The 14,666-nt window shown below is 39.7% G+C and overlaps 1 protein-coding gene across 1 annotated transcript; it reads right to left on the reverse strand.

The window, feature by feature from the left end:
• Positions 1–5,091: 5,091 nt before the first annotated feature.
• Positions 5,092–11,963, reverse strand: ASF1B (anti-silencing function 1B histone chaperone; the record flags this gene model as incomplete). The annotated part of the gene is made up of 4 exons (XM_083351817.1): positions 11,806–11,963; positions 7,948–8,063; positions 7,176–7,352; positions 5,092–5,289 (listed from the first exon to the last, which is right to left on the reverse strand). Exons 1-4 carry the CDS (start codon positions 11,912–11,914, stop codon positions 5,092–5,094), a joined length of 600 nt encoding a protein of 199 aa, XP_083207943.1. The 5' UTR covers positions 11,915–11,963.
• Positions 11,964–14,666: the final 2,703 nt, after the last annotated feature.

Consider the following 14,666-nt stretch of genomic DNA (forward strand, 5'->3'; position numbering starts at 1 on the left):
TGGTCGTCCTGTAAAAATGACTGCAAGAGCACAGCGCATAATGCTTAATGAGGTAAAGAAGAATCCTAGAGTGTCAGCTAAAGACCTACAGAAATCTCTGGCACATGCTAACATTTTTGTTGACACATCTACAATAAGGGAAACATTAAACAAGAATGGAGTACATGGGAGGACACCACGGAGTAAGCCATTGCTGTCCAAAAATAATATTGCAGCACATTTGAAGTTTGCAAAAGAGCACCTGGATGTTCCACAGCACTACTTGCAAAATATACTGTGGACAGATGAAACCAAAATTGAGTTGTTTGGGAAAAACACACACTATGTGTGGAGAAAAAAAGGCACAGCACACCAACATCAAAACCTCATCCCCACTGTAAAACATGGCGGAGGGAGCATCATGGTTTGGGGCTGCTTTGCTGCCTCAGGGCCTGGACGGATTGTTGTCATTGATGGGAAAATGAATTCCAGAGTTTATTAGGACATTTTGCAGGAAAAAGTATAACCATCTGTCTGCCAACTGAAGCTCCGCAGAGGATGGGTGATGCAACAGGACAATGACCCAAAGCATACAAGTAATTCAACAAAACAATGGCTTCATCAGAACAGAATACGCTTTCTGGAGTGGCCCAGTCAGAGTCCTGACCTCAACCTGATTGAAATGCTGTGGCATGACCTTAAGAGAGCGATTCACAGCAGACATCCCAAGAATATCGCTACACTGAAACAGTTTTGTGCAGAGGAGTGGTCCAATATTACTCCAGATCGTTGTGCAGGTCTGATCTGCAACTACAGGAAACGTTTGGTTGAGGTTATTGCTGCCAAAGGAGGGTCAACCAGTTATTAAGTCCAAAGGTTCACATACTTTTTCCACCCTGCACTGTGAATGTTTCCATCTTATGTTCAATTAAAACATGACAACAGCTAATGTTTGTGTAGTATTATTTTAAGCAGACTGTTTTTCTATTGTTGTGACTTACATGACGTTTAGAGCGCATTTTATGGCCAATTCATGCAAAACTCCACATAATCCCAAAGGGTTCACATACTTTTTCTTGCAACTGTACATGACTATTTGTATGTAAAACTAGTATCCCTAAAGGCACCTTGATTTGAATGAAAATGGCTTTTCCTTATCTCTTAAAGCTCTAAATCCACTGGAGACTGCTGACTTACAACCTCCTCATGAGGAGCAACTTTCTGGAGCACTTATGGGTGGTCTCAAGTCCTCTCCTTGTTTGGAAAAGAATTATTAATAGCTGTTCTACTTGCCAGGTTTTCACTCTATTATTGGTTCCATTTTTAACTGAGTGTCTTTGGTTTGCCTTTCCTTCCTCAGAAATCTGTTTAGAACTCTGTTCATTTATTTCTACGAATATTTCTGTTTGCTTACAAAAAGCATTTTATTTTGCGGAAATAAATTTAGATTGAGATTAGTTAGAGAAGCAAGATTCTGATGCACTAGACTAGTGAGTGGACACCAAATAATACCGTAACTTGAATCTAAAGAGGTATTTTAAACACAGCAAACAGGCAAATGTGATTTTTTTTCTTTGAAATACAGAAAGCAAATTAGTTCATCTTGCAGATTCCTCATACTGCTCTGAAATAGCAGAAACATTCTGAGTTCTGGATCATGTAAAAAGTGATATAACCCATCTTGGAAGTTTTGTTTTTAGTGTTATATCTGTAAATTGAATAACGTTAGCATTTTAAAAATTCAAAATTTATATATTTCTGATGTTACTATATTTTGGTAGAATAAACAAGTGTCTTTATTATAGGATAAAAGGATTGGGAGGACAAATCCTGCTGTTGCTCAAGAGAGATTTATATAATATATTGTAATGATGCCAGATAGTATCTAACAAGGAAGAAAATATCCTGTTTTCTGCAGTGCTTATGCCATTTTATCCCTTGGGGAAAGAACCTCCAGAATGATTAGATCCCAGCCATTGTATGCAACATGGATGAAAAAATAATTGGCTTGTTTTTAGCACTGTGGGGCCACCCTATCATTACTGGAGCAGAATGGAAAATACCTACATAAAAATAAGACATTTCCAGAAATCCCTCAATCCTTTCCACTTCTCTATTTTCATTCCTAATGTATGATTGAATGCTCTTCCCCCATTATACTTGTAGCTTGTTTCATTTGGAAACAGCTTAAAAAGAAAGTAACCTTGAAGAAGATTGAAAGGTTTCATAAGAAATATTCTTATTTCTCAGGGGAGCACAAATTCAGGAAAAGCCCGCAGTTTATATTGTCAAAAATGAAAGCAAAACAATGATTGTTTGCCTATATTATAAAAACTGGAAACTACAAAAGCTGCAGATGGCATAAATCAGATATATTTACCTCATTGTTTAATAGAAGACAGGCTGAATAAATAAAAGTATTTCTTAAAGAAATTAAGTTGGAAAAAAGTATTGAAGTTTGGTTCTTGTTCATATACAGTATTTCAGTGAGGAATAGAAGTTAGTATTTCTATCAGGACTGCATTACTTCCACATAGGAACTATCAGTTTAAAAAAATGTAATAATTTTAGATGAATATCCAGCTTCTTGGATCTAAAGAGATTCTTCAATTATTTTTGAGGCTGAAGCATGCTCTTTCATAGAGGTGTCCTTGCTATTGAGATAAGGAACAACTTTTAAAGTAATTATATTTCACATTAACAGATGATTGTTCAGCATCCTGAAATACACTGAAGCAAAATTAAGACATAGCAGTGCACAGCACAAGTGTTTTATAAAGGTAATAAAGCAGTATCTTTCAATAATTGAGCAGTGTAGTTTCACTTAATATATTGAGAGTAGGGTCCTTTCTGGCCATATTTGGCATAAAAACGATGGAATTTTTGATGGACAGCTTATAACAAAATTGCCATAATGAATGAGACAATGGAAAAGTGGCAGAAATGAAGCACAACAGAAAAATAACACATTCATAGCATACAGCATATTTGTTTCATAGTAATAGTCTGTGGCAGATAAAATCCTAGAATCTCTGGAATTCAAAATAAGATCAGACTTCAAAGCTGAGGTTTATTCCACATTGAAGCCCATTGGTTCCCATTTTCTACCTCATTTTTGTCACAATTTTTTTTATATGTGATTGTTTTACAAGATTTATATACCTGTAGCATTAAAGAAACATACTAATTCCAAGATTTTCGATTTCTGTATTTGACAATCTTTTTGCCTCAACTGAAACTCATTCAGTATTTGTATACTTAATTATGCTCATATTCTCAAACTATGGTCACAAAAAATAAAAGCTTGTTTTATATTTTATACAGAAGTACCTCTTGGGTTTAATGGAGGTTCATGTGCCAACTGGTCTTAAAGGGAATATCCAATTTCAGGAACTTTTTCTAGTACCAAGAACAGAAGTCTTCATAATGACATCTCAGTATTTTTAAGTATAAATAGATCTGTCAAATCAGGCATTTTATTCCAAGACCTCATGTCTGTTTCTTTTAAATCTTTATTTTGCTGTTTAATCTTACTTACATGTTATATTGCTGCCTATATTTGCTTTCAAAAATTATATTTTATAGTTTTATTATAAAATGCTTTTAGTGTCCTTGCACAAAGCATACTGGCTTATATCCAAAATATAATTTTGGATTATGTCTGATCTAAGGCAAGGGGGGTTTATTTTTTTTAAAAAAATTATAAAAATAGGCATTAACCTAGCAAACAATACTGACTGCAATTTGAACATAATATTCTGTTTTTAACAACTTCTGGGGATCTAGGAATCTTTGTCATTGAAAGTTAAATACCTCAAAGGAAAAACCTGTCCTCATTTAGCTGACTTAAATCAATACCACTTGACAACTGGCTAAGTCCCACAGATACGAGGTTAGCTTTCCCCAGAAAAATTGAAATATATTTCACCACTCTTGCTTTAAAGAAACAAAACAAAAGTCAGCATGTTTTAACTTTACTAAATATTAACTTATCAGAGGAGACGCTCCATGTTTTATGCCAGAGATGCTATTATGTAAATTCTGTAAGTTTTTTGCACAATTTTTATTGAAAATCCTTTTCATAAAAGACTCCTTTGCAGGATAGATTTATTGTATACCAAGTAAATAGTCAAATACGAAAGAATGTAATCCCTGAAAACAAGTAAGCCAGGTAAAAAACAACAAATACAAATTTGTCCTATCAGAAAGGAAACCCCATCCTAAGAGGTGCAAACAATTATACAGGCGCTTAATATAGTATGGTAAGTGCCTGCATTAACTGTTTGTACATCTTAGGATGGGTTTTCCTTTTTGATAGGACAGGTAGTATCTATTACAAGTGCCTGTATAAACTGTAAATAGCATTTTAGAGTGAAGTTATTATAAGACCACAGGTGAAGATGCATACAAAAAGATGCATAAGTTCAACACTGGCCTATTTTTGCTGACTCAGGAAAAGCCATTCTGAGGTTACTAGCAAATAGTTGTGGCGTGCTAGAACACTCTCAAAAGCAGCATTATGACAGCTATATAACCAGCACAGCTTTCATCTAAAACTCAACTTTCCTAATCTTAGATGCAAGGAAAGTATCTTTGAAGCCAAGAAGAAAATGGTTATAAAACTGGAACCCAAGTAACAGCTATGATGTATCTGGTCATTTATTAAAAGCATGTCCTCAAGAGTCAGCTCTCTGTACTAACAGAAAAAAAGGGGGAGAAAAAAGAAATTCAAACTGTCCAGAAATGAGAGCGCTTGCTGTGCCCACTTTTAGGAAATGGACGATCAGAATAATAAGTTAGTTCCCACTGTTCCGAGTGTTCAGGAATTATGGCACAAGATTTTTCTGTGTCAACTAAGTGTTCATAAGCAGTCAGCACAAGAGGAGCCAAGTTTCAGTCAAGAAATAATGACAGAATTACAGATCTATAATCAGGAAGACACATTTGTTATAAATCCCGATATGAAAAGAGCTCTGATATGTTTGTCTACAGAGATGTAACAATTAGGACTCCCATTGCTTTACTGGCCATAAGAATCCATATCTCTTCACAGATTTTTCAAATAATTCATATGGTTGCAATTTTCTGCATCTTTAAATTCTTCTGCCTGTTTTATATGCAGTCCATTGAGTTTTCAGGTTGCAAGCCTGCAGAAGGGATCAATGCTTTGATGTAGGCACAGCTAGAAGATAGGAAACCGTCAGGCTCTGGCTCTACATTTTCAATATTGTCCATCTGATCTTTAGGACCATCCCAATTGATGTGGAAACGGGTGACTCGGGGATTGGAGGCCAGAATATTCCTCTGCAACTAGAAAAGCAGCAGAAAAATAATCAGCATTATGTAGAATATAAATGTAGGATCCTTGGTGCTCTTTGAGCTTGGCATTTTTTTTCTTGCAGACATTTCATTACCAAACTAGGTAATATCATCAGTGCTCCTGTACTAGTCTGATAACGAAACATCAAGAAAACCACCAAGCTCAGAGAACACCAAGGACCCCCACAGTTCAACCCTGAGCTACAAATATTCTCACATATTTATGAATAGAAATATAAGTACAAATAGAAGCTGATTATAATTCTTACTACTCTACGGTATTCCATCCAAGAAATCCCTGTGCAAGAGAGGTGCATGTTTTGCACAGATTCAGCTTTCTGTTCTGAATATTGAACTCCATCTCACCAAATCAATTTGCTTTAAATGTCTTTGTCAGAGTGTATCCTTTCTTCAATTAAATTACTAAGTTCCTGTACTTTCTTAAGATGATCACTAAACACTTGATATTAACTTTGAGATTTAAAGATCTTTCTCTTAGTATTTAGCAAGCAAAATCATTTAATCACACAAAAAATATTTGCTGTGGCTCAAAGAAAGTCAAAATTCATTCCGTATTGTAAGAACTATACATTTTTCTGCATCCTATTCAAGACATAGTGATTTGCTTAGGAAGCATATAGTAAATTGATACTGAGCAGGAATCATTGTAACCACCTCTGACCAAATTCTGGGATCCTAATTTATATAACAGCTTCTCTATAATTGTGTATTCACCAATACTATATAACTGCTGATTCCAAGGATTACTGACGAGCTAGAGCTGCTATTTGGGGACTGCCTGAATTTTATTTTCCTCAAAACATGTTCTATTTTAATAAAAAAATCTATATATTACTAAAACTCGTGTGTCTGTAATCTTTAACAGGGCAAAAAAGTGCACCATACAGCAAAACTCTGTAGACAAAGGTACTTGAAATGTGCTAACTTACAGGACGCCAGGACTTGTTACTCTTTAAGGAATGAAATTTGGGAAAGTTGTGGTTGTTTGAGCACTGCTGCAGTCCTGTTATCCTCATTTCTGTGACAGCTTCCCAGCAACTTGGGCAATCCCTCATTTCCTCCCCCACACAGCAACAGCCACTTAGCTGTCTGGTGGGAAGGGAAGGAGGAAAGAAGGAACAGGGAGGGAGGGAAGGAAGGAAGGAAGAGGCAGGGAGGAAGAGAGAAAAGAAGCAGGAAGAAATAAGGAAAAGAGGGAGGGAGGGAGGGAGGGAGGAGAGAAAGGAAGATTTCCAATACTCACTGCCATCTCCCCACAGTAAGGAAGCCAACAAGCTGTTAGCTCACCTGTGGTCATTCAGTTTCTCTTTTTTAAGGAAACATCTCTGAAACTATAATATATGATCCTCATTTACAAACTTCCTAGATACCATCCCACAAATAAATGGGGAAGGCTGGAAAGCCTGCAGGGAGAAAGTCAGTGGGGATTCAGTGACCGTGGCTGATGGCAGGAGCATAGCAGTGAGCTTGGTCTTACAATTTCCCTTCTGGGAACCTTGCAGGGAAGGTTGCAAATAGCTCGGGTAAGTCTCCCCAACTCGTGCACCCTCCACCAGTCCCTTTACGCTTGCACTGCATCACTCAGTCTTGACCCACGGATCACAGGTTGCTTAGTTCACTATACTTCCCTAAACAGACATGCAAATAACTACTATACATTTGTACAATGGGCCTTTTATATCAGATAAGCAAAACAACTTATAATTTCCCACCTGACTCCTCATATTTCAGAAAATTATACCAGCCAATTTTCCTTCACCTAATTTCTAGGGAGTAGGTACTGTAATTTGGATGAAGAGCTGTTGCGTTAAACTGGGGGAAAAAAACCCACAATGAGTGTGTTATTAATGTCTCACCTGGGAAAAGTCTGGCTTGAGAGGTGGGTTCTCCCTTAATTCAGGATTTATATATTCATTATTCACATAATACCCAATGCGGATAAACTCTTGACAAAGGTAGGTGCAAGTAATGAGTATTACTGTAACTCCCACAGCATCACTTTCAGGGATTAGATCAGGGTTGGGACTATTTGCCTACAGAAAAAACAAACAAAACAGATCAATGACATTTGTATCTTGCTGTTCTTTCAAAAAATACGAAGCATAAATGAATTCTCCATTTTATTATCAGCAAGCTATACATCACACTCACAAAACCCAAAATTACAACAATTCCTATGTTAAAAGATTTAAATCCATTCCTAAATAGCCCAAATCAGATATAATGTCCAACATATCTCACTGGATTTTAGCACAAAGGAAGCAAAATAGATCTCTGGCCTAATTTAGCACTATCAACATTGCAACAGTTTTCTATGATGTTAATTAGGAATCCTTCCCAGCCCTTATTCTGAGATATCAAACGTTGACCTCAGAACTTCTCCATACAGAACATTCACTGAATTGCTTAGCTATGATTGAATGTATATGGAATTTAGGACATATTCATCCAGAATATTACTAACAGAAATACTAAAGAAATTAATTTTCAAGTATTTGTAGATTTGTAGAATATTTTAATCCCACTTTTCTACTTAAAAAGCACTGCAAGTAATTAGACTTCTTTGCCAACTCATGCTGCGTCCCTGCTTTCCTTCTTTTTTCCAGATAAAAAAAACATAGAGCTTACTTCAAACACAAACATATGTCTCCCAGCTGGAACAGGTCCTACCAGTACAGAATCAAGAATTTGATCATATTCCTCACTCTCTGCAGATCCCACATAGATGATCTTCCATTCCAAATCTGAAAGTATAAAAACAACAGGGATAGCAAGATTATAAATGCTATAATATTAAATCACTGAGAGAAATACACCATTCTCCACCCTTGCAAAGTGAAAATATTGACACAAATCACTGAATTAATGTGTTTGGGGATGTTATACATCTGCAAGAACAAGACTGATGTTGCTCTTATTGACTTCAGTAAGGCATTTGATAAATAGACAACTTTTTGGTAAGCTAGAAAAATGTGGGATGGTTGACCAACTACACTCAATGTATAGTCCTCAATGGAACTACATCTACATCAGGGGTGTCAAACTCAATTTCATTGAGGGCCACATCAGCATGGTGGTTGCCCTCAGGGGGCCGGGTGGGTGTGGCTAGGATGGGTGTGGCCTACTGGGTGGGCGTGGCCAGCTCGACATCACTTGCTTCAGGGGTTCCTGGGTAGGACTGGGGCAGATCTGAGGGTCTCCAGCAGAGGAGGGTGGGACCAGGGTGAGTGCTGGGACATGGTCCCTTCCACCCTCCCTCCCTTCCATCCTCTGTTCTTTTCTCCCTCCCTCCCACCCTCCATTCCTTCCTTCCTTCTTCCCTCCCACTCTCCATTCCTTCCTCCATTCCTTCCTTCCTTTCTCCCTTTTTCCCTCCCTCCCTTCCACCCACCCTCCTTCCATGCTTTCCTTTCTTTGCCTTTTCATCTCTTTCCTTCCCCCCCCCGCACTCAGGAAGGGGTGATGGAAGGGGGAGGGATTGCCAGCACTAATATGCTGCTGCTGGCCATTCCTATATATGTGGGTGGGTGGGGGCGGTCCTGTTGAAAGTGATGCCTCGTGGCTGCAAGGCTGGAGGTGCTGGTGGGGGTGTGTGCTGATCTACAACCTGGTTGCATCCATCAAAGCCAGAACACACTCAGCCTAAGATCGACTGGAACCAGCAAGGAGCTGCCCCGCCACCTCTGTCCTGCCCCCCCGGGTGTGCGCACAGGAGACAACCAGTGCTGGCATCCTGGCTGAAGTCAGCCTGCAGGGCAAGACAGCCAGCAGGGATGCCAGACTCTACTTGTGTGCACACCCAGGGGGTGGGGTGGGGCTGCCCTGTGGATTTAAGGCTGAGTGTATTCTGGCTTTGATGGATGCAATCAAGTTGTAGATCAGTGCCGCCACCCATCACCACCACCAGCAGCAGCTCCACCCTCGCAGCCACAAGGCATCGCTTTCATTGGCACAGACCCCCCCACAGGATAGCAAGACCGGCAGCAACATGGCAGCGCTGGCAATCTCTCCCCCTCCCATCATCCCTTCCTGAGCGTTGAGGAAGGAAAGATGAGAAGGAGAGAATGAAGAAAGGAAGTGTAGCAGAGAGGGGAATTGGGGGGGATCAGCGCTGGCTGGGAGGCTTTGCCAGAGCTCTGGGGATTCAGCAGAGAGGTCGAGAGCTCCAGAGGCCTCTGCGGAGGCTGGGGGCAGGGCAGGGCTCTTGGGGAGGGATTTCTAAAGGGGAAGAGGAGATTGACTGGTGGAAGAAGATTTTAGTTTCTCTTTTCCAGACACAAGCCAGAAGGAGGGTGAGCGAGGTATGAAGGCAAAAAGGTTTTTTATTCTCTCTCCAAAGAATAAAGTTCCTACCTCGCTCTCCCTCCTTCTGGCTTGTCTCTCCAGAAAAGAGAAACTAAAATCTTCTTCCCCCGGTCAATCTCCTTGTACTAATACCACTTTACAATGCCTTGGTAAGGCCACACCTGGAATACTGCATCCAATTTTGGTCACCACAATGTAAAAAAGATGTCGAGACTCTAGAAAGAGTACAGAGAAGAGCAACAAAGATTATTGGGGGACTGGAGGCTAAAACATAGGGAACGGTTGCTGGAATTGGGTATGTGTAGTTTAATGAAGAGAAGGATGAGGGGTGACATGATAGCAGTGTTCCAATATCTCAGGGGCTGCCACAAAGAAGAGGGAGTCAAGCTATTCTCCAAAGCACCTGAAAGCAGGACAAGAAGCAATGGATGGAAACTAGTCGAGAGAAGCAGCCTAGAACTAAGGAGAAACTTCCTGACAGTTAGAACAATTAACCAGTGGAACAACCTGCCTCCAGAGGTGGTGAATGCTCCAACACTGGAGGTTTTTAAGAAGAGACTGGACAGCCATTTGCCTGAAATGGTATAGGGTTTCCTGCCTGAGCAGGGGGTTGGACTAGATGACCTCCAAGGTCCCTTCCAACTTATTATTATTATTATTAATAAGGTGGAAATAGAAATCAAGAGGATCAAATTTAAATTTCTCAGTCCAAGATATAGAATTAAATTGATAGAAAAGTCATCATGCCCCATATGAGAAACTATGTCTTTCCTGATTATATCTCCTGAACAGATTGTAAATTAAGATTTTAAGGGCAGAGAATCATCTTGATGTTACTAAGAAAACCACTAACACATTATTCTCTGTACAGCAATGGATTTTGTTAGTTCATTTTCCACTTGAAGCTAAGTAGTTAGATAGACTTGCCCCTTTAAGAATTGTACATGCATCCATGACAGCAGGAATAAAAGAAAAAATAATAAATGGTAAACAGCAGTGAAATTAACTTATCCCAGAATGTAATGTGCAGATGCATTTATTTGACAATGTAAAGTATCAAATGGGGGAAGGGTTGCTTTGCACGAAAGGGCTAATACTATTGTCAAAAAACCATAGAATAGAGCATAAAGCTTTTGAGCTGATAGTAAAAGCTTTTGTAAGCTCTGTAAATCAGCCCAACAGTTAAACAGAATACTATTTCTGTCTGATTAAATGATCTAAAAGCTTTCTGCGCTGATAAGCCACAAGCAACATTCAACTGAAATCTGAAGTCATTCATGATTACCGGTATTACAGTAGTACTCTGAAAGTTTATAGTTTATAGTTTATTTGATTTATATACCGCCCTTCTCCTTGGTAGGGACTCAGGGCGGTTCACAGGGCATATATAAAAAGAAAGACAATACAAAAATTAAAAAAGGATTAAACCCATGCCCAATTAAAAACAGTAATACAAATTTAAAAAACAATTAAAAGTCCACCTACCTTCCAAAAACATAAGTTTATTATATTCTAAAGCCAGAAAAGCCCTCCTTGTTTGCCACGACAGTACTGTAAGCTTGTTGTGAACATCCCCAGCACGAATATCTATCTATTGAGTTCCTCCAGATCAATACCTCCTCCCCCCCCACCACACCAAATAAAGAGAAGATAATTATTTTTTTTGCTACATACAATATGAAGCACGAAGAACGTGCTATTAAATCTTGGAGGCAAGAAGCATTTAAAATTATTTCTGGGAAGAGATTGGGATAAACAGTCACACTGCAATGCCTCTCCTTCTCCCCCCCCCCAACCTCCACAGTAGGTATTCAGTTTCATTTAAGCCCACTTCTTTCCCAATAAAGCAAGGTAGTACGCTCCGCTTTTTGGGTCCCCAAAGCCACTTTGTAAGAGGCCGGACAGCTACTCTTTTGGCCGAACATCCTAAGACCAAATCTTCCCGCCGTTACGCATCTCCCCGCAGCTCTGCTCCTAGGAAGGCGGTCCGTTGGAGGTAGACGTCGCATGCTGGCTCAACCTAATGCAGGGGTCGGCAACCTCGGCTCTTTTATGACTCGTGGACTTCAACTCCCAGAATTCCTGAGCCAGCACAGCTGGCTCAGGAATTCTGGGAGTTGAAGTCCACGAGTCATAAAAGAGCCGAGGTTGCCGACCCCTGTCCTAATGCCTGATGCTCACCGTGGGGCAACGCCTCTCCGCACTCGAACTGCACCTGGAACCGGAGCGGGTGGTCAAACGGGCTCGGATTCTCCAGCAGCGAAACTCCCAAGACCGACACTCGCGCCATGACAGGTTCCCGTCGGCTTCTCGGTCTTCTGTCCCGCGGGCTCCTTTTCCCAAACCCGCTCCGCGCGCCACCGGCTCAACGTCCCAGTCGCGCCACAACCAATCCTCGCACTTCGCGCCTGAGCAAAATCCGCCTCCCTCCTCCCGAGGAGCCACGCCCACCTTCCCCGCCAACCAATCGCCTTTCTTTTTCTTTTCCCCCGGCGGGAGCTCGCGCTAAAAAACAATCTGTCTTCGACTCAGGTTTCCCGCTCTCGGGCCCGAGACCCGGGTTTAAGCGGTCTGGGTGCTGCGCCTGTTTTGAGCGCCAAACGCTCATAAGCTTATCGGCCCTTTCAGTTACGTGGCCGAACCAAAGAGGATGTGAGCCAGCTAACTCGACACTTCGCCTAGCATGGGGCCTTCTAATGCTGGACTGTGGTGTAGAATAGAACGAAGAGTCCTGGGTAAAGGGGCTCAAGCATTCAAACGCAACTTCGGGGGTAAGACTTCACACGGCCTTGTGGAGTATGGAGAGTGGGTATTATTGGTGTGTGGGCAAAAAATCCAGAGGAATCAGTGAAAGCAAACGGGCAAGTACAAAAGCACACCACGCACGCCATTAGATTCCCACTCCCCTTAATAGATATTTCAATATTTGTTCTCCCACAGAATCTAGTTTTACCACCATGGACTAAACTAAATTTAGTTTTAAATTTTTTAATGAACTAAACTAAATTTTAGTTCATTAAGAATTGACCCCAGTGGGAAATGTCGGGCAAGTACAAAAGCACACCACGCACGCCATTAGATTCCCACTCCCCTTAATAGATATTTCAATATTTGTTCTCCCACAGAATCTAGTTTTACCACCATGGACTAAACCAAATTTAGTTTTAAAATTTTTAATGAACTAAACTAAATTTTAGTTCATTAAGAATTGACCCCAGTGGGAAATGTCGGGCAAGTACAAAAGAACACCATGCACGCCATTAGATTCCCACTCCCCTTAATAGATATTTCAATAGTTGTTCTCCCACAGAATCTAGTTTTACCACCATGGACTAAACCAAATTTAGTTTTAAAATTTTTAATGAACTAAACTAAATTTTAGTTCATTAAGAATTGACCCCAGTGGGAAATGTCGGGCAAGTACAAAAGAACACCACGCACGCCATTAGATTCCCACTCCCCTTAATAGATATTTCAATAGTTGTTCTCCCACAGAATCTAGTTTTACCACCATGAACTAAACTAAATTTAGTTTTAAATTTTTTAATGAACTAAACTAAATTTTAGTTCATTAAGAATTGACCCCAGTGGGAAATGTCGGGCAAGTACAAAAGAACACCATGCACGCCATTAGATTTCCACTCCCCTTAATAGATATTTCAATAGTTGTTCTCCCACAGAATCTAGTTTTACCACCATGAACTAAACTAAATTTAGTTTTAAATTTTTTAATGAACTAAACTAAATTTTAGTTCATTAAGAATTGACCCCAGTGGGAAATGTCGGGCAAGTACAAAAGAACACCATGCACGCCGTTAGATTCCCACTCCCCTTAATAGATATTTCAATAGTTGTTCTCCCACAGAATCTAGTTTTACCACCATGAACTAAACTAAATTTAGTTTTTAATTTTTTAATGAACTAAACTAAATTTTAGTTCATTAAGAATTGACCCCAGTGGGAAATGTCGGGCAAGTACAAAAGAACACCATGCACGCCGTTAGATTCCCACTCCCCTTAATAGATATTTCAATAGTTGTTCTCCCACAGAATCTAGTTTTACCACCATGAACTAAACTAAATTTAGTTTTTAATTTTTTAATGAACTAAACTAAATTTTAGTTCATTAAGAATTGACCCCAGTGGGAAATGTCGGGCAAGTACAAAAGAACACCATGCACGCCGTTAGATTCCCACTCCCCTTAATAGATATTTCAATAGTTGTTCTCCCACAGAATCTAGTTTTACCACCATGAACTAAACTAAATTTAGTTTTTAATTTTTAATGAACTAAACTAAATATTAGTTCATTGAGAATTGACCCCAGTGGGAAATGTAGCACAGATAATAAATTAATTGGTTTAAAACTATAAAGATGGGCTAATATTGTGAAATAAGAGTGGGGATGCAAAAAGGATCAGGTGAATCAAATTTGGTTTCTAAACAACATTGCAAGTAACAATTTTTTTCTATTCACTTCTGTTAGATCAGAGTGGGTAGTTTAAGGACTAAAAAGTAGACCTGAACAGCTAAAGAGTGTAATGCTGATGTGGATACTCTTTGCTGTTATTTTAAAATGAGATGCATGTTTAAAAGAAGGTTAAAATGAATGATAGAGATGGTGGTGGGAGGAACATTTATCCCTTTGTCCTGATTTTGGGATTTAAACTCATAAACCAAGGCAATCAGACTCCAGCCTTGTTGGGCACAGTGCCTTAAGGAGGAATTTCTTCAGAACTATGAAGGATATAATGGGATTGTGTGACTAGTAAACTAGAAGAAGAAATTGATCATGAATGGATTATTTGTGTTACGTTTGTGTTGCAGAGAATGACTGGTGTTCAAGTTCATAGTGACAGCAATTGGCTATTTAGGATACTTAGTGACAAAGCAACAGCGAAAGCTGAAGTGCTGAAAAACAATCCAAATTTCCATCCAGTCAGCCTTCTAAGTGAGGGGTCCTTGGCGCTCCCTGAGCTTGCTTGTTTTCTTGCAGATGTTTCACTACCCAAACTATGTAACATCATCAGTGCTAGTCTAAA

Source organism: Vipera ursinii, assembly GCF_947247035.1.
Source record: "Vipera ursinii genome assembly, chromosome: 2".
Classification (NCBI taxonomy): Eukaryota; Metazoa; Chordata; class Lepidosauria; order Squamata; family Viperidae; genus Vipera; species Vipera ursinii.